Consider the following 24,932-nt stretch of genomic DNA (forward strand, 5'->3'; position numbering starts at 1 on the left):
TGGAGCTGTATACACGTGTATAAGTAGCTACAGCTGCACACAGATACGGTCATACACTTTTACACTAATGACGTTCTTTACATTAAATATTATTGTTTATATTATACTATTGCAAGGTTTTTATACTAAAAAATAGAAGGAAGAAATTCCTCACTGTGAGGATGACTGGAACAGGTGGCCCAAAGCAGCTGTGGATACCCCAGCCATGGAGTGTCCAGGGCCGGGCTGCACAGGCTGGAGCGGCCTGGGCTAGTGGAGGTGTCACAGCTCCACAGTGTCACTAGCTCCTGGGCTAGTGGGGGTGTCACAGCTCCACAGTGTCACCAGCTCCTGGGCTAGTGGGGGTGTCACAGCTCCACAGTGTCACCAGCTCCTGGGCTTGTGGGGGTGTCACAGCTCCACAGTGTCACTAGCTCCTGGGCTAGTGGAGGTGTCACAGCTCCACAGTGTCACTAGCTCCTGGGCTTGTGGGGGTGTCACAGCTCCACAGTGTCACTAGCTCCTGGGCTAGTGGAGGTGTCACAGCTCGTGTTTGTTCCCCTCCAGCCCCTGAAGAGGAGGATGATGGCCCCAGGCACTGCTGGGCTCTGGGCTTGGGCACCTCTGTCACCTCCCGCCCTCTTTGGGCAGCACCTGGCTCGGAGCACCCTTGTGCCCCATCCTGCTACTCAGCATTCCCCCCATGGCAGCACCAGAGCCACCTCCAGCTCGCCCCACAGGCACAGAACGGGATATTAATTGTGCTCCTTTTCTCGTGTTCTTCAGCTTACATCCTGCCCCTCATCTTGCCTGTCCTCTTTCCCCTCTCCTGCAGCCCCATGCACTCACTGCCTCCTGTGCCCATACCGTTTCCAGGTGCTCTCCTCACCACTGGAAAGCCCCTCAACATGTGTCAGTCTGAAACTCATGGCAGGGGATGGAAGAAAACAGAAGGGGAAGAAGCCCAGTGGTTTTGCCTCTCTTTGGGGAGTCCAAAGGGATACCACAGCCACCTGGATGGATGCAGGATGTTGGGGCTCACAAAGAGTCTCTCCTTCAGTGTTGCAGATTTAATTGAATGTAGTGATGGGGTTTTTTATTATTATTTGCCTCTCTGTGATGCCAAACATTGAGCTCTACTGTCGCACTCCCTTTGGCAGGACTTCTTACCTTGGGAGAAGATGCAGGACCTCTCTCCACAGCCCCACAGTGAGTGGAGCAGCTCAGCCAAACTCTGGTCACACACACAGAGCTTCTACCTCCCTGCCTTATCCCAACAGATTCACAAGGACCCACGTGTATAGCAGGAATATAGCCAGGCAAAGAAGGAGTGGCACTAGTTCCTCCCTGCTCACACAACCAGGGCGAGTAACAACAAAAAGGTCAGCTCCCATTACTGCCTGTCAGCCATGGACAAAGGATGAACAGGGACAAATCTGCATGTAATGCATTAGGCAAGGAAACATCCTGCAAGCACTGCGGAGGGGAAAGACAACAGTTTTTTGGCATCCTATTTAATTTATTCCAACTTTATGTAGCTCAGCTTTCTTAAAAGGGAAGAAGGCAAACATAAGAAAACTTTCCTATTCCTACACAAAACAAAGTACAAACTGCAGATGACAGCCAGCATGTGCAAGTTTTATATGAAAAAGCAGAACACCCTCAGATGTTAACAGAAAACAGGTAGCATCATTTTTACAGTTACTTGGTCTTGCATGGAGGTGTGTTTTCTTCTTTCATGTGCTCCCATTCATACACATCCACATATGCCCATCCCGACTTCACAAAGGGGGTCCTTCCCCTGTCTCTTCCACTGCCATGTCCAAACCCCTGCAAAGGCATGAGGGCCCTAATTTACAGAGCCCACTTGTGCCGTTCACACTTCGAATCTGAAATGTGGGTTCAAGAGGGGAGACAAGAAACAACAAACCTTTAAGAAAAGCCTGAGACATTTACTCCAAGGTGAGGGTTTTTGCAATTGCTCTAATAAGGACATCCATATTAAAAAAAAAAAAAAAAAAAAAAAAAAAAAAAGGAAGAAAATAATAAAACCTCCTTGCTTAGGCAATAGGGAAGTTATTTATTCTCAGCATCAGTGTGTTCTGTACAGAAAGAAATCAACAGGTGAATTAACAGCAGACATCTCTCCTCAGCATGTCCAGCACAAAACCTCTCAGAGCACCTGGAATCACTTGTATTTCATCTATACAAATGTGTACGTGGGCAGAGGAGTGTGTGTGTGTGTGTGTGTGTGTATGTGTGAGGTCCTTTACAAAGCAAGATACATACTGTAATTTACTTAAAGAAAGAAAAAGTTATGTGCTGAATAACAGATGCTCACTTCAGTCCCAAGCAAAAATGGAGGGACAAGGGCAGCTGCTTGGGAACGCAGGTTTTAGATGTTTTGTTTTGTTTTTTCCTATCTAGAAATAAAGAAAAAATGAATGAGAGAAAGAGAGACATTCCCTGGCTTGTTATCCTAAATCTACACACGCATCCTTCCACCCAGCCTCAGCAAGTTCATTTTAGCTCCCTCGGCATAAGCTGACCCTATGAAATACTGTGCAAAAGCCCTTCAAATCCCTTGGAAAAACAAGCATTTAGCTTTGCTATCACCCAAAGGCCCCATACTCCTAGACCAGTGGCTGAAGCCGGGTCCCTGTGGAGTTGGTTGTGCCCCAGCATGAGCAAAGGAAGCACCCAAGAGCGTTTTTACAGGGCAAGGTGGCAGCTGTCTCATCTTTAGCCCTTTCCCTCACCACTGCTTCTTTGGGGAACACATCCCAACTGTGGTGGTATGTTCCAGCTGGGAATCTTTCTTCCTTCCCTCCCTCCCTCCCACACAACATCCCATGCCAGGACTGATGGCTGGGCTGGGGCACAAGAGACTGACTGGCAGGACACAAGAGGCAGGTGACAGTATTTACAGTCTTTGGTCTTGGGGAAGAGAGAAAAAGGGGGGGAAAGGCTGGGCTCTTACAGTTTTTTTTACCCTCTCCCACTCATAGCAAGGGGTTTTGTCCCCTGGGAGGGGTCAGGGAGCACATGGCACTCTGTGCTGGAGGGTGCAGAAAGATGCCGCAAAGCAGCAGGGAGGGCAGGGCTGCAGGGCGAGGAGCAAAAAAGACCAGTTCTCTGGTTTATGTTGGGTGAAAGACTAAGAAAGCAGTCCCTTCTCCTTGTAAATCCCCCACTGCCTTCCCCTCCCGTTATCCCTCCCCTCCCCAGGAACCAGGCAGCTGAGGAAGGAGGGCAGCACCCAGTCTCTTCCAGAGCCTAAAGAGACACGCTGAAACCCATGTAAAATCCAGCACTGGGGCCACAGTGAGCCACCTCCAGCCAGCAAGATCACATCTGTCTACTGGCTCCGCAGGGCGTGTGCTCCCCGGTCCTCCTGCTCATGGGCTGTATAGAAGAGGTGGCACTCGGGGTCCCCGCGGATGGTGGGTGCACCCTGGATCACCTTCCCGTGGATGGGATCCACGCACCAGCACTCGCCACGCTGCCCATTCACTGACATCTTGCACTGCATGGAGAGGGAAAGGACAGGTGTCAGTCAAGAGAAGGACAAAACAAACCACTTCCCAGGCCACCCAGCCCAAAGCCCCAGCACTAGCAGAGCTGAGGTTTCTCTGGTTATCTGGCACTAGTTTAAATTCAGGAAAAATCCATGGGATGCTGTATTCAAACCCCCCAGGGCCTATGCTGCACCAACAGTATTACTCCAGCAATCCAAGGTGAGGACTGGACTCCACCCCAGGGGCTGTGCCAGGGACCAAGAAGACAATTTTAATGAACCAAAAGGACAAGTGTTCCTGAAATGCATCACCCTTTGCCAACTGTGGATGAAAGAATCCAAAGAGACAAAGATGCCTTGGGAAAGAGAAGTGGGACAGACTGACAGAGGAGCTGTGTAAGTTTCTTCTCACCTGCAGATTAGGCTGAACAGACATGAGATCAAGGCCCCTACAGCCAGACCAAAGATTGACTAATCCCAGAACAGAGATGGGGGCCATGGTGCATGTGAACCTGGACTCTGTCCTCCCAGTCTTGTTAGAGAAAAGTTTCTTGGTCTAATAGTTATTGTCCTCCTCCTGCCCTGCAGTGCTGCAGACACTTTGAACCTGATGTTCATCCCTCCAGCCCCAGCAGATACATTTCTGAACAGCATGTAGTGAGAGATGCAGAGGTTACGCCAAGCAGGCCAGAGCGGGCTGACTTGTTCCCCAGGCACAAGAAGCAGCAGAGACTGTTCTTATTTCTGTAGCACACAAAGCATCACTGCAGTGTCCAGGCTCATTCCCCAGACATGCCTCATCCTACAGGCAATTTACCAGCTCTGCTCCATCCAGCCCTTCCAAGTGTGCTTATGCTGGGGGATCCAGCCAGCCCATGGGGCTCTTCAGGGGTGAATGGGTGAGGGTCTAAGTGAGAGAGACAGCAGAACAGACAGCAGAGGGAGATTCTCTCAGAGCAACCTATTTTATTTTTTTTTTAAATATAATGCTTCTGATCAAGAAGTAGAAGTAACCCTGACTAAAAGGCCTAGCCATGAAAACAGCATGTGTTTCCTCCAAAGGCTCGGCTATAAGGGATCCACATATCCAGGTACTAATCACAGGTCACTCCAGTCAACCCTGCCCCAGCTGTTGTTCTGCTGTTTTGTCCTGGCACTTTTTTCCCCGTTCCTCAGCCACTGACACCTGGTGGTTTTGCACGGATGAAGCCAGGAAGTCAGAATTCAGACACAAGTCTTCTGAGTTCTTCTGGGTCCTATAAATACCTTCAGAAACATACTGCACCCCAACCCCTAACCTGCCTGGAAGGAATCCCTCCTGGAGCTGTGGGACCAGCCTCGACTTATGAAGGAAAAGCAGTAAAGTACATTAGAAACCCTCCTGACTCCCAGAAGTGTCTTCTGCTTTATCTGCAAGACTGGTCAGTATTCAGTGCCTCTCTGCTTTTCTCCTGCTCAGGGCCCAGACAGGGCAAGACCTGGCTCAAAGTTCAAGAAAATAGAACTGGACAGATAAGCAGCTCTTGTAGGGAAGGAGAACTAAACGGATTCTCCATCTCTGGACTGTCCACAGCCACACGTGGATGTGGATTTCATCTCCACTTGAAAACCTGTGGCTGCAGATACACCTGGGTGTAACTAAACCTGTCCATGCCACGTGCAGCATTTCCTATTTACCCCACACCTCGCATCATGCACAGGGTATCAGCCCACCCCTGAACTATGCATGCTCTGTGTCTGCACATGGTGGGGACAGACAGTGAGCCAAGGGCAGCTGCTGGAAGCATAGACAGCCCCAGAGCTCCCGTGCTCCCCACTTACCTGTTTGAGATTGTACAAGCCATGCTTGTCACAGTTGGGGATGTGAAGGGAGTACAGGTGCTCCAGGGGCCCTCGTTCATCTGGCAGGCGCATGGTGGATATGCGTTCCAGGACCTGATCCAGCTCCTGCTGACATGGGGTCTGAAAACAGCCCAGAAAGCAGAAAAAAAAAGAATATATCAGGACAATGGTACCATTCAGCATCAACACTGTGGACAATGGGAACACCAGTAAGGATGAACACATGTGCATCCCTAAAGACACGTGTTTGCCACTGGGTCCTGCTGCACCCAAAATTAGAGTTGTGCATAAACATGCACTCATGTACCTGATGCGGCCAAGAGCCAACATAATAGCAGGTCCCAAGTCCTGGAGACACAGGGGATACCTCAGAGAGGCTACCATGGCTCCCACTGGTGGTGACAAGTGACATGAAGCAGGGCTAGTCTGGACAGACAGGAGGGTTTCCCTAAGCACAGCCCAGAGCACACACCTGTGATGCAGTTTTGGCCCGGAAGTGCAACTCAAAAACATGTGAGAGTGCTCCATGGGAATGGAGAGGAAAACCTGGGAATCGGAGTACCTAAAGCCAGCCTCTGGAGGCATCCTTCTTGCTCCTAGACAGGGCTTCCAGTCAAGGCAGTGTGGTTGAAATATGCCTGATGGGAGCCAAACTGAGTCCACACCTCTCTGCTTTTGCAGTGGGTGAAGTTTTTTTTTTGTTGTTGTTGCAAAGGAGCAGCAGCAGTGTGTGAGCTCTCAAGGTTGATGGTGCCTGCATTTTATTTTGAACTTCTGTTTTGCCTAGTCCTTGGAAGGCATGAGGACTCTTAAAAGCTCCTTCCTGTCCTTGTGCTCCCCAGATATTAATACTCTGTATATTTACAGGGATGTATATTGTGGACCCTTTGGGGTGAGTTTCCATCTCCATCCCCATTCCCATCCCATCTAGTTGCCTTGAGCAAGCTTCCCACTAGAGGGAAGCCACAGCCAAGAACTGAATAACAGGGATGGGCAAGGAGACTGGGAGGTCTTAGAGCACTCTCCCTGCTACAGTGCAGTCACACAGGTCATCCTCGGGGCTTGTGGCCTCCTTTAACCTGGACTGAGGCTGCCCTGCAGCAGGCAGACGGCCCTGCTTCTGGCCCTCAAATCCCCTTGGGCCATGCCTGCTTAGGGAAAAAGAGTCTGAGAAAGCCAGTCCATGGGCAAAGGGCATGCCTGTGCCCCTGCAGAGGTGGGTGCTGAGCCAGTAGAAGCCCCACTTCAGGAAGTGAAGCTGCAATGAAAATAATGCCTTCTGACCAACATATCAAAGATCATCAGAGGGTGTGTTCAGCCCTAGCATCAGGCCAAAAATGTTTGCTTTTCCTCTTTTGCTTCTCCCCACTTTTTACTTGCAATTTATTTTTTCTGTTTTTAAGACAGTTTATTGCAGATGCTACTTAGGCTTTGCATTCAGCATTTCCCACTGAGCCCACACCTGCCCCCCTTAGCTCCCCACAGCCCTGCCCTCTCACCCTGCCCGTCGACAGCCGTGACTTTTTGGAGTCCTCGTGGTTGTGATGGGCCTTGCTGACTTTGCCCATCTGCCGCTGCTGTTCGTTCACCTTCTCCCTCATCACTGCCAGCTCCTTCATGCCCGTCTTCATGGGCTTCCTCCCTCCAGCTCCACTCAGGATCCCCATGGTGCCATCCACGTGGTTCTCAGCAAGAATGCTCTCAGACCGGTCATCGCCATTATCTGCAGGAGACGGGGCAGACAAGGAAAGCGTCCAGCTCAGTCAGGCGCTGCCTCACGTGTTCATCCTGCCCTGGATCATTTTCAGACGTGGCTGGTTACCAAGCCATAAAATCTTTGCATGCAAAAATTTTAAATTGCATTAGCCCTTTCATCTGGAAGGTGAGAATAGATCCTTTCATTCTGGAGTTATTACCACTCTAAAAGAGAGTTTATAGAGCAAGGGAAATCACTGCTGGAGAAGTTCTTTCTGGCTTTTCTGTGACCTTCTAAATTACTTCCCAAGAATGCAATTTTCCCATCAGAAGTCCAGTTGGATTAGAGATGCCAAGTGTACTTCAGCTCCAACACTTAAAACCACAGTGATTAGTAACAATACCTTAAGTCCATCTATCATCCCTCAGAGTATCTCCAGGAATACTTACTCAATATTCATGTGCTAAAATAAATTTTCAGGCCTGCTTTCAAGAATACCTTGCCTCTGTTCTGTGGCCATGTGGCCACCTTAACATCCTTTGGAGATCCTGCCATTTCAGTGATCATCATCCTTGTCATACCATCTTTCCCATTGTTTGTCATACACTGTATTACTCATGTAGCTTCTACCTACTTCTGCATTTGGCCACTTCTGCTGACAGTAGAACAGGCAAAACTCTGCCACTGCTGAAAGCCACAAGATCCCAGCTAGTTCAGCCATTTCAAAATCAGTTAGTAGAAATCTAGGGATTTTTGGACTTTTTCAATTTCCTCTGCTCAGTGCTTTATGCATTTTCCCAATTCACCACAAATTTGTGAGAGCAAACCTTGCCACAGCAGGACATGATGGTCACAATGCTGCAGACATCAGTCTCTTTGGACTTTGCAGTGGCAATGAGGACAGATCTCAATTCCTTCTGTTTGCTCCAAACACCTAGGAGGTGACAGCTGATCACTCCTTGTTGCCTGCTCTGATCTGGCTGAGCAAGCACATTAATACTATAGCTGAATATAATATTGAAGCTGACACTGAATTAAACTGGGACTTGAAGCGAGACCTCCACAGGTCCCTTCCAGTCCAAATTAGGATTGAACCCACACATGCACATCACCTCCCAGTGCAATAAACCAGGCCAGGCTTTGTATGTCTCTGTATCTCTATATAAGACCACTTCAGCAGCTCCATAGGTACCACACCAGGGGACAGAACAGGCTGTTTTGGTGGTGGTGACAAACAGGAAGTGTCTTTCAGTATTGCCAAGGAAGAACTGTAGCACCCAACTTCCCAGCATCAGAATTCTCTCTGGCACCTCCTATTTCAGCTTTCCAGCATTATGGAACTCAGGCACTCATCTAGAGGTAAAGAAATCATATCAAACTGTGCATGATGCAGGGCAAGCATCATGCTTTAGCTCACATAACAGTGGTTAATTTATAGATCTCTCCTGCTTCTCAGAGGACCAAGCATACAGAGCATTTACAGATGTTAACAGTTCCTTTTTTCAGAATCTGCATGATGATGTTTTGTCAGGGCATAGCCCTAGTGTCACGACAGAGTGAAAAATCTTATTAGAAAGTGTTTTATTTCTGCCACAGCTTTCTAAGCCCTTTTCAGGCATTACAACCCCGAGCTCAGAAAGGAGAAACTGCGAGAAGAATTTTGTCTGAACTGACTCAGCAAACATACAGCTTCCTGATGCCACAATGGCCCAGGTGGGCTGGATCAAGGAGCCATCCAGCCCAGCCTGCCATTCATGAGAAACCATCAGCAGGTGCTTGGGAGCAGAAGGACCATTCCCAGTCTGTGCTGCACATCATCAGTAAAAACACTTTCGTGGCTGAAGACTGCATCTGACCCACAGGATTCAAAAGCCACCAAAAGACCCATCCCTCAGTGGATTTGTCCAGTATCTTTTTGAACTTCTTCGCAATTTCCAGAAACACTAAATGCATTTGGTCTGCAGGTTTTTAGCTGCTTAGGTAGCAATTGAAAAGGAAACATGGGGCAAAACCAATCTGGCAAAGTCCATTACTTTCCTCAGTTCTGGTTCCAGATGAGAACTGAGACCAGGTTTGATAGCCAGATGGGCAAGCTCAAAGTCTAGGCTGCTGTCTGGTGATTGCCATCTGGCCATCATCCTAGGAGTCTGACAAGCAATATTTTGAGCAGGAATACTCTGTTTTTACGCCAGTCTCCCCGTTAATTAGAAACACATAGTGAGAAGAGAGAAGGCCATGAGGCTGCCTTTAGAGAGGATCAAATAAAAAAGCACCATGAAGAGATGGGCAAGGCTGGCCAGGCTCGATCCTCAACAAGCTGCTTAGCAATATTTTAGCCTTCTAAGACTAAAGACCTCTTTTGTGTTCCTCTCCTTGGTGCCCCCCAAGTTGTCAACAACAGCAGAACAAGGGCAGCAGCAGAGCAGCTTCTCAGACACACCGCAGTCCCCTGCTTCATTCAGAAAAAGATAGTACAAACTGACAGAAAAGCAGCAAACTGGAAGTGATGTCTTCCCCCATCCATTCTCACTCCTTCCTGCCTCCAACTAAAATATATAGACATCTGCCCAAATAAGCACTGTGCTAGTAAATGCAGGCGAGCTGGTAAGCCTCTTGTCGGCTGATTCATTCACAAAACCTGCTTCTGATAATATTTTTGCTCATTTTTCTCACTTTCCAATGCTAACAAATATCAGCCCAAAGAAAACCACCGATGGGAGTGGAGTGTGCAAGCCAATGTGCATGAACACACCCAGGGACAGGAGAGATTGGTCTTGGCTCCCCAGGCATCATCACAGGAGCAAGACTGGCTCAGCAGCCAGGAAGGTCTAGCTGCTATTGACTGTAAGCTCTCCTCTCTAAGGCCAAGTCAGCCATGGTGAGCCATGCCTTTGACCCTGCTGCCAAGCTGGACTGGTCCACCTGGGGCTGATGGCAGAGGCCCATCGCAGCTTTTCCCTCTCCCAAAGCTCTTAGGAGAAGCTATCCTGACTTGGAGCTTCCAGGGGTGGCTTTATCACAGGGAAAGGAAGATGAGACAGAAGAGGTTAACCCCTCTTCTGCAGTTAGCACTGCAGAGCATCAGTGTTTCTTTCAGGACAAGATGCATGCACAGGAGAAGGCTGAGCACCATGGACCACATTTGAAAGAGCAAAAGGGCCGGGGAGCAACAAGAAGACTGGAGTGATAAAGACTCGAGATCAGGACAGCACAGAGCATGTCACAAGCCAAACAACCCCTCTTACAGCCAGATAATGCTTTTTAATGCTGCGCAAAAGCTGCAAGTCATGCTTGTTTATCACAATCCATGAACTAATGAAGCCACCTACCATCCCTGCTAGCATGGGATGGGCAGGTATGTAATAGCCTCAAGACACAGAGCCCTAATCTGTCTGTCATCCTGGCCAACACCTTTTTGCTGACCAATTTCAATTCACACTAAATATCTGTAAGGGAGTGGTGTCAAACTCCAAAACAATTATTTTCTAGTTCTTTCTTATGGCATGTGGAAAACATCTCCTGTGTTATTCTAGATCAAAAGGAAGAGAGTTTTGTGCAGGGTGGGACAAGTGTGGCAGGAATCTAAGCAGATAGCTGAAGTTCTCCTGAATGCTGATGTAGAGTCCATGAAACACCTCTCTACTTGCCAAGAAAACGATTTCTTTATGGCCTTTTTCAAGGAAAATTCCCATTTGCTTCAATGGGGCGAGGACTTGGCTGAGGAAAAAGCCTGTTCAAATGGCCATCAGTTAACATCTGCAGGGAGCTGCACTGTCTCGCCAACATTTTCAAAAGTGACTACCAATTTCCAGTGCTCAAATTTTCGGGAATCTGGTTTGAGACCTCTAGGCACCTCTGCCGAGACAGCTGAGAAACAGAGGGACTGAAAAACAACCTGTCACTTCCAGAGCTACAAGAAAAAAATGTACCACACAAAAAAAGGCAGCTGCCTCAGGTTAAAAATATATTTTTATCCCTTTGAAGAGCCCTGAAGCGTATCTGGGCTGCAGAACGGGATGGAGCCATTAGCACTCACTTAGGACAGGAGGGCCAGGCTCTATCACGGGGAGCACACACCATGCCAAGGACTGCAGCCACCCTTGCCAGTGCTGCTTTGCGCTTGCTTTCCTTCATCAACAGTTAGTCCAGAGGGTTTCACGTGCATTTGCTTATCTGCCTGGGGTGTTTAAATGCTGATTAAGGTCCCAGACTCACAGAAAGTTTCATCCAAGTAGCCTTCAATGCCCTGCCTGAAACCCCACTAACTCGGGGTCCCGGCTGTGTCCTGGGCTGGAGGGGACTTATATCTGCCTCCTGCAGCGATCACAGCCTCCACTGGCCAGCACTTTCCTTCTGAAGATGTCTGAGGGCTTTGCAGTTCATTAATTACCCTGAAGACAGAAAGGTGTTCATCCTGAATTGCACCAAGATACAGAAATATTTGAGTGTGCTGCCCAAAGCAATGCAGGGAATATATGGGCAAATGCAGAAGCCCAAATCCTGGTCTGGCACTGCACCATGTACAGGAGTGAGCACATTTAGGGTTGCAGGAATGCAGCATCCATGGAAAGATTTTTCACCCTGAGCAGCGTCATCCATCTTTTATCAAGGTTTGGAGGCTTTTTTGCCTCCAACTCTTTCAGCTTTTTGTGTCTGCAAGTTCTAGCATTTCAGGATAATTCAAATGCCTTATTGGTTGCAACTTTTTATTTTAAGGAGCAGAGCTGCCTGTCCCAGGCTGCCAGGAAGTCGGTGCTTGTCCTGTGCAGCCTGAGACCAGACAGAGCCTTTAAGCCTGCTCTTTCATATGCACAACACCCCCAGCAGAAGAATTGCTTGTAGGAAGGTAGGGAAGGAGCAGACAAACCCCAACCACAGTCCCGGTGACCTCTGCCTCATCAGTCTGCAAAGAGCCCTGGGCAAAGGTGCAACAGCTCTGGTGTATGTGTTTCTGACCTGGAATTCAGAAACCTCAGAAAAACTTTGCCTACAAGGATTATACTGGCATTGCAATTTCCTCACAGCAGGAACTGCCAAGAACAAAGCCCACCCCCTTACACCCAGGACCCTTGGCCCACACCCTACCCCCAAAAAGGACCCAGGGTTTGCTGATTTGTACTGCCAACCGGTAAAGCACCAAGTCGTGGCACAGCATCCATCCACTCTCAGCCAGCAGCAGAGGGAAAATGTGGTACATGGCCTGGCCCCAAGCATCATCAAGCCAGTCTGGATGCAGCTGTCCAGAGGCAGATGAAACCAAAGCACCCACTCAAGTTTCACCCTTCACTTTGCACAGAAGTGCATCTGGAAATGACACAGAGAGAGCATAAGCAACGGGCTGTGTAGGAGAGGGGGCAATGGGAGAAGGGCACACATCAGAGAAGCAGCATCACCTGCCCTGGAACAGCATCTCTCACAGAGGACAACCATGGATGCTCAGGGGATGGAGAAAAGAGAAGACAATTACAGATCAATTCTTCCTCTGCTCTCCTCCTGGCCATTGGCAGTTCAGAAACCAAAGCTATTTCATCTAAACTGAGTTTAACAGCCATTGGCAGACCTAAAGAGGGAAAAGCTGTGCATGACCCCTTCTGGACTCAAGTACAGGAACACCCCCATATTGCTTCCTGTCCCCTCTCCTCAGCCAGCAGCCTGTTCTGCTTAGTCTCATCCAGTTCTGCACAGGCAACATGTCATGTTTAAGCTGTTGATTTGGTTGCAAAGGACTTACAAGTCCAGAGGTGTCTGTACCATCCAGCTTTTGAGAGGACTGGCCTGAAGGCCAGTCATTCCAATCTCTCAAAAAACACAGGCTAGCATGGGACACTGATCACTTCAGAGCATCTCTCCATCTGCTGAAAAGCTCCCCGGGACTCTCTGCCTGCCAGCACTCCCAGGGTTATTTCATCACACCAACTTGCTCAGTATCAGTGAGGAATTGCACACCACAGCCAGAAAATTCCTGCACTGGTCTCCAAGAACTTGCTTTACCTCTGTGATAAGCTGCCCACAAAGCACTCTCAGATCTCCTGGGGCCAAAAGCCCTAGGGCTCTGCAAACACCCTTTCTTTTTTTTGCCATGAGATCTTTTCAGCCCATCTCTACTAGCAGGGAAGGCAGGACTGGGGAGGGAACGGCATGTTCTGGCCAGGGGTTGCTTAGCAAGCTTCTCTCCCTGCCCTGAGCAGCTGGCACCGAGGGGTGATCCAAGGGGCACCCAGTGCTTTCCTTTGACTCAGGCATCCTACAGGAAATGCTTTATGCTCCTCCAAAGTGCCAGGGACACTGACTCCGGGCAGCATAGCTTTCAGCAGCCTGCTTTGCTCTCTTTTCTCTGCCTATTCCTGGTGGCTGGAGAGCTCAACTTTCCCTCCTCCATCCACCTAGGGCCAGAGCCAGAGGAAAACCTATTACCACTGCACAGTGCTCTATAGCACACCTGTGCACCTCTGCACACAAAGCCCTTCAGCACCAAGGGAGAAGCAATACTGACATGAAACTGGTATCAGATGAGGATAGAAGATGGATTGAGATGTCCCTTCCCCCAGGCTTTACTTCAGTCTTTTCTTCTTTTATTTAACCATGTTTGTAGACTGGTTTCCCAAGGATACAAGACTTGTGCAATTACACAGCCTGTCTCTGTTTCTGCATGTGCATACGTTTGTATGACTGCCTGTCTCCCTATTACTTCTCCTCCCCCTCCACCTCCCAATATATCTACAAACACGTCAGCAAATGCCAACTGCATCTCAAACAGGAACACAATTCACAAAAATAGTAAGTTTCCACCATTTCATGGAAACGTGCAACCAGGCTGAGGAGAGACCAAAAAGCAGGGTTTGTTTTGTTAGCTTTCTTTCCAAATTATTTGACTGAAGGGCCATGTAGCACATTACTAGTCCACTCTGTGCAGACCCAGCAAAGCATAAACCACTGCTGGGGAAGGTCTGCTCCAGCCTTCCTCCTGCCAGCAGTGAGCCTGCATGTATTGTTTGTGACACTCTGCTCTCTCCCCCACCAGCAGTTCACTGTGTGCCAAGAATGGTGAGAATGCTGTTCAGGACCCTCAAAAATGCAGGAAAATGCTTCAAGTCCCTTCATTTAACAAGCTTCCACTTACAATCCTGCTTTTCTTTCACCACTTCTCCTGAGCACAGAGCTGCTGTACATCCCCAGTTCACACCTACAGCAGAGACACTCTGGATTTACCTAAAAGCTGAGGCTAAGGAGCCAGAGGGTCTCATCTCATGGCTGATGACAGCGTTTTTGTGCATGTACTTAACCTCAACATGTGTGAAGGCAGCATGCTCAGGGGAAAGACCTTTAACGCGTTTGGAAGGTTTTGCTGAGTGAGGCTCTCCGAGCTCCCTGCCACCATAAAAGCATTCCCTCTTGTTAGTGAACCGTATCTCAGTCTTTTCAACACAGTTCTACAATTAGCCCTCTGCAAAGCTCCAACCTTCCCAGCAGAACCAAATGAATTAACTTGAAAACACTTCCCAGCTTAAATTAATTGCACTGCAGCTTCCCAATTTGACATTGACCCTCTCTGTAAAATCCCCAGAGTAGTTACTGCTTAGTCATTAGGGGCTTCTGCCTGAATGAAACAAGCCATTAATCTTACCAGGCCAAGTTTCTGCTCTCCTTCCCCACTCACTCACATACATCTGTGTGGTCTTCAGGCACCCCAAAACACCTGAACCAACTCCTAGTACAAGATCAGTGCCTAAATCCTTGGTTCCTATGAATTTCCAGAAAAAAAGTGAAACACAAAACCACCTTATTTATTTCCTATAGGTTTAACTGCTGTGTTTGAATTACCTGTATTGCCACAATGGAAACATGGGCTCATCTCTAACCCTCAGTGCAAATCTGTCAAGGCATCCCACAGTCCAGAGTATGCCAGCACAGATGAGTTTTCCTTACCACAGCCTCCATGAGGATGGCTGCATGTTCATGGAGATGATGTCTGTTTGGCATTAGGCTGCTGGGCCTCTCTTTCCTGCAGGAGAGCCAGATGCTGCCAGAATTACAAGGAGCTGTGAATCTCAACAAGGCTGATTCCCTGGTATGACCCTCTGCAGCCCGCCAGGAAGGACTGATGAAGGACTGATGGACACACCATCACAAACAAGAAACTTCAAAATCACACTAAATGTTTCTGCCTCCCTCACACATTTTGGGAAAAATTATAGCATACAGGACCTTTTCTCCTATTTTTAAATTATTACCCTTACAGGTCCAGGTGGCAACAAGCAAACACCATGCAAGCTGGAGACAGACTGCCAAAGATCAGTTTAAACCTGCACAAACAAGAGATGGACTAGTAGAGGAAGTACTCACATCTGTCCATGTCTCTTGGTTAGGGTGCTTTAGCCAAATATAGGACATCTTGCTTCAAGGAGATGTGACCGAGGGGAATTTTGTGGGTTCCATCATTTAAAAAGCTAAGGGAGATAGTCTCTGACAATGCCCTCTGCCTGTTCTAGCTCCTCAAGGATAGACAAAAGCTGACCAAGAAGATGTCCTCAGGCTCTGGAAGTCCAACTGCAATTCACTGATTTGTGAGTAACCATTTGGTGCCTGTTCACAACCCCCACCAGGACCAATGGCTGGTAGGGATGTGGCTCTGGACACAGTATAACCAGGAGCCTGCAGCAGAGTACTGCACCATCTGGGAAGGCTGTGTGCAGCACAGCCAGAAGTCTGACCTTGCACCCTCAAGAAAGCTGGAAAAGCCTCAAAACAAGGAATAAAAAAAACCCAATCAAACAAAAAACAACCCATGAATAAAGCAAAAACCACTTAAAACACAAGAAGGTGCTTCATCCTGCCTGTGAGAGCCATCTCTTACCTATCACTGGTATTGCAATGTCCCTTCTCAGCCACATTGGCTTCTCCAGTTATTATGCATACCAATGGAATGAACTTCAGTCATTTGTATTACTAGTTTTTAAATAACATCTCACTTTTCCAAAGTCAATTTTCCAGACGGCAGCTCAGGCCAGAGCTCCCCTCACCACCCACCCAAATATCACTGCACATTTCCTCGAAGTCTGCCTTTTTCAAAACATACTATTATTACAGTAATTTCTTCCTACCTTCTCAGAAACTCTGCCAGAGCCCAACAGCCACCTTAAGGTCTGCTGGATCCACTGTCCCCACACAGCCCCTGAGTCACGCACCAGCCCTTAAAGCCAACCCTGTTTGCTTTTTCCCCAGAAACTTGCATTCCCCAGGCACAAAGCACAGGTGCCTCCAAATAAAACCAGAGCACTGAACCGTAGGTAGTAGCTGCTGCAATTTATTTGTGCCTTTTTTGCCCATGAGCATCTCCTACCTGCTTCCAGCACTCACAGTCATTGTCTTCCCTCCTCATGAGGGCTATTACTTAGTTACTATATCCCATATTTAAGCCACAAGTTAAGCTGTTCCCAGATTGTGTTTTTTTCTCATTCAACATCCAAGCTAAGCAACACCACAATTGTTTCAGGTTATGTCAAAACACTTTGGTCATTTGTTCTTGGGGCAGTCAGTTTTGCAGTCACTTTGCTCAATTTCTTTAACCCTTATTTTACCCTTCTCCCAACTAGAGGCAGAGCTGAATTTGAACCCTTGGGTTCAAGTACTCCATGAGAAGGGACTGAACCAGATCTTGCATGTGTATTTGTTATGCACATTTACTATTTATCTTAGTATGTGCATTTACTGAAACAAAGCAAGTGCCATTCTCTAAGAATAAAATCTTCACTGATACAACACTGCTACTGAAATAACCAGGAGCTTTGACAAAATTAAGATTTTGCAGATTCATCCCACTGCTGACTGGCACACACACACGAGTGTGTGTGCAGGAACACAATGAAACATTCAAACTCATGGACACTCCACCAGAAGGCAGCAATTTGATCTGTAATAACTGTCTGTGGCATCCAAGGGCCATGCACATGCAAGTAATGCAAGGTACCTTTACGGTCCCCCAGTGACTTCCAACCTCCAGAGCCTACAGCACAGCCACATCCATGCCACTTGGCCTTCAGAAGGGGACGTTTCCTCTCCACAGGTGTGAGGCAAGCAGTGCCAGGCAGCCTGCTGCTTCACTCTGATGTTGTTGCTTTGGTCTCTTGCCTTTATAGAAAAAAGGGCTGGATCTCATTTTGTTTGAAAATGACTCTCTCTTTTGGACCACCCATGAAGTTGCCAACTTCGAAACTCAGGAGTTTGCAGACTCCTGCTGAGCAAAAGGCAGGAAGAGAGAGTCATAAAACTGTGGTAGAGGAAGGAAGAAAAGACAGGGGAACATCAGTAGCTGCATTCCTAAGGAGGATGCATTGCAAAGCTTAAGAAACAGACCACCACAGAACACAGTGATGGAGATAAATGTGATAACCCGGCTGAACCACTGAATGGAAGCAAAATACAGCATCCTCTTCTCAGCCAGATACTACTTAACGTCTTGGAAGTGATCCAGGCATGTGGCAAAGAGCCCTTGAAAAGTAGGATCTGATGATACACTGGGTGGGATGGCCCCCAAGTTAGAGAAAACCCCTCCTGCCTTTGTAAACAACCCAAATAGTGAAACACTGAACTTCAGCAAGGAAGTGCAGGGAATCCCTCTGGATTCAAGAAGGACTGGCCTTCCCACAGAGCTCACCCCGAACACCATAAACTGACTTGTGGCATATGGATGTTTACATCCTCCTCCAAATCAACCCTGAACATAGTATACACCTGGCATGGGTCAGCCTCCCCAGCCACTGCCCAGACAGCTGCTCTGCACAAGTACAGTTACACTGTACTCTGCTCATGTTGTACAGCATGCAACAGCTTCTACCTGGCCTTTGTCTATGGTATTTCGGAACCCCCAAATTTTCAAAGCTAAATGCAAATTTTCAAAGCAGTCATTTAAGGGCATGCAAGTCCCCAAGCATAGGGTCTGGGGAAGGAGCTTATCAAGGTGGGCACTAAACCATCCCAGGAGCCCTAAGGTGGGAGGCTGTCAGTAGGTAGATTGCCCTGCTCTCAGACAGACCACCACAACTGGAAAGCACTGTAACCACAACCATCCTAGAGGCAAGGGGACAGGAGCCAAGGAGACAGTGGGGAACAACAGCCCCCAGTAGCTACATACTCCCTTTCATCAGTCCCCAGAACAAAAGCACTGCTGCACTATTCCCCATCAGGAAGCAACGGGCACCCGCACTGATCTCCACCACACTTGGTCCATAAAGCTCCTCTTCATTAGAGCCACTGTTGCCACATCTGTTAATGTTTTAAAGCACACACATCTGGCTTAATTGAGCACTTGACTTTATTGCTGCTTTAGCTCCATTTTCTGAACAGGCCTTGGGGAGCACACTTTGTGGGGCTGAAGTTTGCTTTTTTTTTTTCATTCTTCCTTTTTAAATTTTTTTTCCACTGAAATCCCACCTGAAGCAGGAACAAAAGCCACTGTGACAGCTGCTCACAATCTCTGGGCCTGCTTTTAGGAAAGTCTCCTCTCTAGACAATAAATACCATGCTAAATATTTGGGTTTATCTGCTTCAAAACTGCAGACTTCAACCTCACCAGTCCTCCCTTCCCACTCTGTTTCCCCAGGAAAAAAAAATCAGAATTAGTGGCAGAAGGTGGTGTAGTACATGTCAGGAAGAAAGAAAAGAAAAAGGATCTTGCTGCCCCTGCTGTCTCTGAAACTTTTCCTCTGCCAAGTTACAACAAACAGGAAAAGCAGAATCAAAACACAGCCCCCATGTCCCCCTCCAACCACCCAGTGCTGGCTGTGCTGCTGCCAGCTACTGCTCACAAACAATCACACTGTGAGACTCCTCTGGCACATCCTTCCAGGTGGCCTGAACAACAGAAAAGCCCAGCTCAGGAAGCCTGCATTTCATACATGCAGAGCTTGAATCCCTTCCAGAAAGTACAAGGGTCCTTCATGCCCCCAGACTGAGGAGGTTACCTGAAATGCCCTTTGCCAGCTCCTATATGTCTGTTTCCCTGTGAAACCAGAAGCCAGGCACACAGTAGCTGGGAATGTAGGGCAGCATTGGCTGTAAGGCTGGCTCTTTTCCCACTAAGACACACCAAGTATATTGCAGCCACTGGGAGAACAGGACTGGTGCCTCCTGGGGGACAAGGAGTTTGGGCACCTTCACTGGCCCGTGGCATCCTCACAGGGGCCCATGCCCAGCATCCATCCACAGCTTTCAGGCCACGATATGGGATGGGCACCATCCCAGACAGTATTTCTCCCACTGCAGACTGAGGCTGAGACTGCTCAGCTGGCCACCTGACTGTCATGAAGCACCAAATGCACACAAACACATTATGCTGCTTAATACTAACACAGACTGTAACCCACACAGGCAGCCCAGGAGCTCTGTACCTGCTAAAAGCAGGATGAGCTGCTGAAATCAAGACTACTGCAGCTTTAGGGTAAGTGGCTGAAGTGATGCTTCATGACACCACCACACGTCATGGCTGTGATGCAGCAATCCCCACAATCTGTTTCATGCACCCAGAAGGAAGCTCCTCAATTACACCACCACTTGCTTTTCATGCCCACCAGCCATCTCCCAAGTGTCCCCTGACCTCAGCTCCTTGTTCTCCTGCCTGCCATGTACAAGAGAATCCTCTTCAGCAAGTTCACCTTGTGAACTCTGTGGCTTTCAACTCTTCCAGTGGTAGCAGGCATCAATGTCCTGCCTGACCCCCTCCTATGAGAATAAGATATTCAAAGCACTGTCAGCTCTCCCAATGCTGTGTTCCAGTTCGATTTCATGCTGCAGTGCTGAGTCCAACCATCCTTTATCCCTGCTGCCTGGTATCTTTTCTCCATTGTCTAAACACAAAAGCCACCCTTGAAGCGAGCAAAAAGCAAGGCGTACTAGCAGCAGCCGAATGAGCTCCCCTGGTCCTTCCTGTCCCAGTCCAACAAGACTCCAAACCCAGGAAAAGAAGTATCTGAAAAGTGAAGTGAAAGAGAGTCAGAATGTAATTTACTTTGCACTTCCTATCCCAAACTGGTAATGGATGTTCCTGTGCATTTGATAATTACTCAGGCATTCTTGTTTCACTAGAGAGGAAAATAGACCTGTCTTTAACAAGACAAACTTCTGGATTCCTTGGGAGGATGCAGTGAGCAAATTACTGCCTCTAAACCTCTCCCTGCCCTCCTCTTCCTCCAGCACAGCTCGTATGCACAAAGCAGAGACATCTTTCCTATGAAAAAAATCTCTCTTTAAGCATTATACTTGAACCCAGCTGGACTCCACCTGTGGAAATACCAGTTCAAGTTATCTTCAAAAGGACACCTCATCTTCCAAAGTTAGGGAAGGCAGAGAATTTAGGTACTGCTGTTCAACCCACACTGACCCCCCCTTCAACCAAGACAGAGAGAGGGGACAGCAGACAGCTTCTGCAGCAATGCTTCCCAGGGAAACAGGGAGCAGTCAGGGAATGAGCTGCTCCTCTGTGACCAGCAGCTGATATCAGGTCTGTAATGACTGATCATCTCCTCTGCTTCTGGAAACCAATGACACAGGGACTTTCCAAGCCAGAGGCTGCACATGGATTATCACAATTCTTAGCCAGCCATACATCTGTGAATTTCTACACTTCCTTTTAGATATCATTTATATATCAAGGCCATTTCTAGCTTCTTACAGGAGCGACCTTCATAGTTCAGTTCTGTGCCCTGCTTGATCTTTTCACGGAATGCCAAATGAAACTGAAAAATAGTGATCTTCTTGTTCCTGCTTCATAGCTTTCCCCTCAGCCCACAGGAACAAGTCAGCAGAAAGACCTAAACACCACAGTGCCGGTCTTTATACCCTGTTGAGACAGGTTTTGAAGACCCCTTAGCCAAGGTGTGACCTTCAGAATGCTAAGTGCACCTGCTGTGTGCCGTGCATGCCTCCAAAATCAACCACGGCCCTGGTGAGAGGCTGGGAGCCAGGACACCTCTTCTTTAAAAAGAAATAAAAATGCCCAGCCTTTTTGCAACTACAGAAGGCTTTGGCATGAGCTAAGGGCACAGGAACAAAGCCAAAGCACATGGAAAACAGCAGCAGCAGTTCTTGCTCCTGCCTAAGTGGAGAGCTGGGACACCACCCTAGAGCAAGGAACTCACTGCAAGCTCCTGATGAAGGTGCCCTGACACAGAGACCCCTCCAGTGCCACCCCCAGTGCTGCCCTGATGGCCCCAGCCCATCAGCACTCGCTCTTGTCATACAGTGAAACATGTTGGCTGAGGACCAATGAAAGCACCTTCTCATGGGATTTTTCAGGTTTCAAGGATATCAGTGTCTGGCACAGGCTAAAGTAATTAAGACAACTTCCAAGAGACAATCTGGCATTGATTAACCAGCTATTTACCACTGAATATTACAAATTCCCACTCTAAAACTCTGCACCAGAACACTTGCTATTTCCTAATTGTTTTCTCCCTTGCCCCATTCCTGTGTCTCACAAAGCCCAGCTGTGGCCTCTCACACCACTCCCTCAGCCTCACCATGCTTTGGCTTGCTAAATAAACCATGATGGTGTCAGCCAGACTAAAGCTGAAAGGCTTCCTGAGGGTTAAAGGGAAAAGCATGTTGCTCTTGGCAAACAGATAAATCCAGTTTTCACTGAACAGGTCTCAAGATGAACAGCCACAGCCACATGTGCTTGCAATCATCATATTTACATTTGAGTCTTCCTACTGAATACCAGTAGGAAGAATACCAGGGTAAAAAAAGCCTTGAGCTGATCTCATTTCTACCAGCTTCAATTGGCTGCTCCCTACACAGCCACAGATCTCTTCATCATCAAGTTCCTCCACAACAGAGATATCCCTAACACTACAAGAGCTGAGTTAACAACTCATTTCACTACTACTCCCTCCTACATCACTTAGAAAGCATGCCTGGAGGAGCAGCAAACAGGCAATGCTTGAGGGAAGGGTTTGTAGTCAACAGGGAAGAGTTACTGGTGGCATTTAACACCTCACAGGAAGGGTAATGCAGCTTTTGTATTCAAAGACAGGATTTGTTACAGGACCAGAGAAGGCAGAATGGACACGTCCAGTTTCAGGGCACTTCCACACTCTCTCCATGTGTAATATCACCAGCTGCTATGTCATCCCCTCTGTGAAAGGAAATTAGGAAGGTCTTCCATTCCCAGTGAGCTTCAAAGGAGTAAAATACACCTAGACTGCAGTATGTGGGTCCTTCCCTGCAAAGCCGTATCACCTCTGCTCCCAGTACCCCCACAGCAGCATGGGAGATGCATGGAAAGACAAGAAATCAGTGGGACAGGACTTTGCCTCTTTTGAGGTCTGCAGAATACTATGTAAATTGATGGGGCAACCAGGATATTTATTATTTAAGGAGGTGTAAGAGAAGAGGAGATCGGAAACTGCTTATCAATAATGAAAAGCAAAAGTGAATAAAACTTGTGGAGATTAATTCCACACAAGCATCTTTCTTGTCCCTAATATGTATAATGGAGCACCACAGAAGAAAGTAGGACAGATTGGTCAGATAAGATACTAGAAAGGAAAAGGGCAACCAGGAAAAATTTGACTACACCTATAGTTAAGTCTAGGAAGACAAAAAGGAATTAACAACTCTTACAAATATGCAGCTTTTACTGAGATGAAAACTACTGAATTACATAAACATGGACAATCCAAATAATTAGCCACTGGTATAGTTTACAAAAGGGTTGTGATAGTGTATCAAGTTATGAGTGATTTTAAAGTCAAGACCAAATGTTTTCTGTAGTGTTCTAGTCAAAACAGCCATTCACACAGCAAAAATCTGTAGTCTGAACTAGATGAGGAAGCAGGCTTGAAAATGGGGCACTGTCCTTCTGGCTGTAAAGCTGTGAAAAATTAACCCGGGAGCATCAGAGATGGATGCCCTAAGAGATGACCTGACACCATGTGGAATGATCCCTAAACCAAGAACCTCCACCAAAGAAAAGGGCAGTGCTCAGATCACACCTACTGCAGTGGAGCTGGGATGGAGGTCTCCAGATGATGATTCCTTACAGAAGTGGCCTCGATCAGTTGCCACAATTGACAAGGTCAGCCTGGATCCTTAAACTGGACAGAAAATGGAGAAGCACCCACACAATGAAACAGCCCCAGAGGCAGACAAAAGAACAAACTCTTAGAGCATCAGCTTGTGGAAAATGTGAGAAGTCATCAGAGAAGTCATCCAGACAAATTAACTTGGAAAATGGCAGAAGGCTGATGAATATTTGGCATCAAAACAGCCATCAGCCTCCCTGTGATGTTCCCAGAATGAAACTGTAGAACAAGCCATAAATAGTCTGAAGTGCATCTTGCTCCTTTGCCCCAAAGGCAGCATGGCCATGCTGGGGGAGCTTGGAAGTGGAGAGAAGCAAATGCTTAAAATCTAACCCTCACTGAGTCACAGGAATAAATCAGTCTAGAAAGACCCACTGTAAGCTGGAGAAGAGCCTTTTGGAGGTCTTAAAGGCATGTGACACTTCTCAGTTTCTCCCCTACCAGCTTTTGTTTCATTTGCAATTAAAGTATCAGAGCCGCCAGCTGTCCTTTTCCCTGTTTCTATCAGGGCTGTTGGGCTCAGACAACACACCTGATACCTCTTCTTGAGCAACCAATTCTCTATCTCAGTTCCCAACTTTAGCACATTATCTAGTCATTGGCATTGTATAAGGGTTTTGTTTTAAAGCATTCCCCTGCTTACCTGTTGCAAATATTTCCCAAATCTTAAGTCTCACTTATTTCCCAAATCCCCTTTCATTTAAAGTTTAAGGCCACAAAGTACAGATTTCCTCATTTCAGCTCCCCCCAAAGCTGGAGTAGTTTGGCTTGGCTGCAGAGTAAACTCTAGGGCCTAAAAAAAAACAAACATGCAGGACACTTCTGCTACTCTGAAATGCTGAGCAATAAAATCTCAGTAAATAAATAAATAGATGGAAACTCGCTTTAGGTTAGAGAACATCATGCCACTTGGTTCACTACAACTTAAAATAAAATCAATTTAAAAAACAGATAGGTACTCACACTTAAAAACCAGTATTAACAACAACAAAACCATTCCCTTTGAAAATTCAGTACAGTAAAACCTTTTATGAAACAGGAATACTGCTTTAGCCTCAATCCAACTGTACTGTGAATTAAACCCCAAACGCTTTTGAGCACAGTTTTATTTTGAATTTGGTCTTGATCATCATTTGGTCACATTGATCTTTAACAATCACTCTACCAGGATAAAACCTGCCTTCTGCCAAGCTGAAGGAGCATTAGCATGGCAAGGTCAGCACTATGTCCTGTGTGTTGACAAAACCTGCTGGGCTCATGAGAAGAACTAAAACGTTTTAGAAAATTACTTGTTTAAGGAAAAAAATCCTCCCTGGGATGATTAGTGCAAGGGCCTCCTGAATCACTGGACATGAGACTTGCCATCAGCCCCATCACAGCAGCCTCCCTGGGAGCAGAAAACTATCTGCCCTGCCCTTGAGGTATCACCTGGAGATGTCATCCTAGAAAGACATTCCAGCCAGCAGGAGATGCCGTATTTTCCAGACAGGGTATTATCAGGGCTGAGTTATGGTATGACGTCCTTGTGACAACACCATCTTCTTGCTCACCGTGCTCTTTCCCCTCCCTGTCTTTGTTTGCCTGTTGTAACTCAACAGAGCAGCCAAGTCCTCCCTGTGGCAAAAGCTCTCACTCCCCTGCAGCCCTTCCCTGCACCTGTGCCTGCCTACATCCATTTTTCAGGCTCATGGCTGCTGCTGAGGGCTTGCCAGCTGCTTTCCAGGGGGTTAATGCTTCCCTCCCCATGGGACAATTCTCTGTGGACACAGGATGAGCCTGAGTGGTTTCTCCAAAGCAGGATGAAGTCCTCCCTCACTGT

At 47.5% G+C, this 24,932-nt stretch overlaps 1 protein-coding gene across 2 annotated transcripts in view; it reads right to left on the minus strand.

Moving 5' to 3' along the window:
- Window positions 1-549: 549 nt before the first annotated feature.
- IGFBP2 (insulin like growth factor binding protein 2) overlaps window positions 550-24,932 on the minus strand; it is a 60,495-nt gene continuing 36,112 nt past the window's right edge. Inside the window, exons 2-4 of one of the 2 annotated variants that reach the window (XM_083865243.1) lie at window positions 6,838-7,061; window positions 5,318-5,458; window positions 550-3,505 (exon numbers count right to left, since the gene is read on the minus strand). In XM_083865243.1, the coding sequence (XP_083721369.1) occupies window positions 3,338-3,505; window positions 5,318-5,458; window positions 6,838-7,061 (533 nt within the window). In that variant the 3' untranslated portion in view covers window positions 550-3,337. The remainder of the gene's footprint in view (window positions 3,506-5,317; window positions 5,459-6,837; window positions 7,062-24,932) is intronic. The other variant, XM_083865244.1, reaches the window with a different exon arrangement.

The sequence above is a fragment of the Zosterops lateralis genome (assembly GCF_965231275.1).
Source record: "Zosterops lateralis genome assembly, chromosome: 7".
NCBI lineage: Eukaryota > Metazoa > Chordata > Aves > Passeriformes > Zosteropidae > Zosterops > Zosterops lateralis.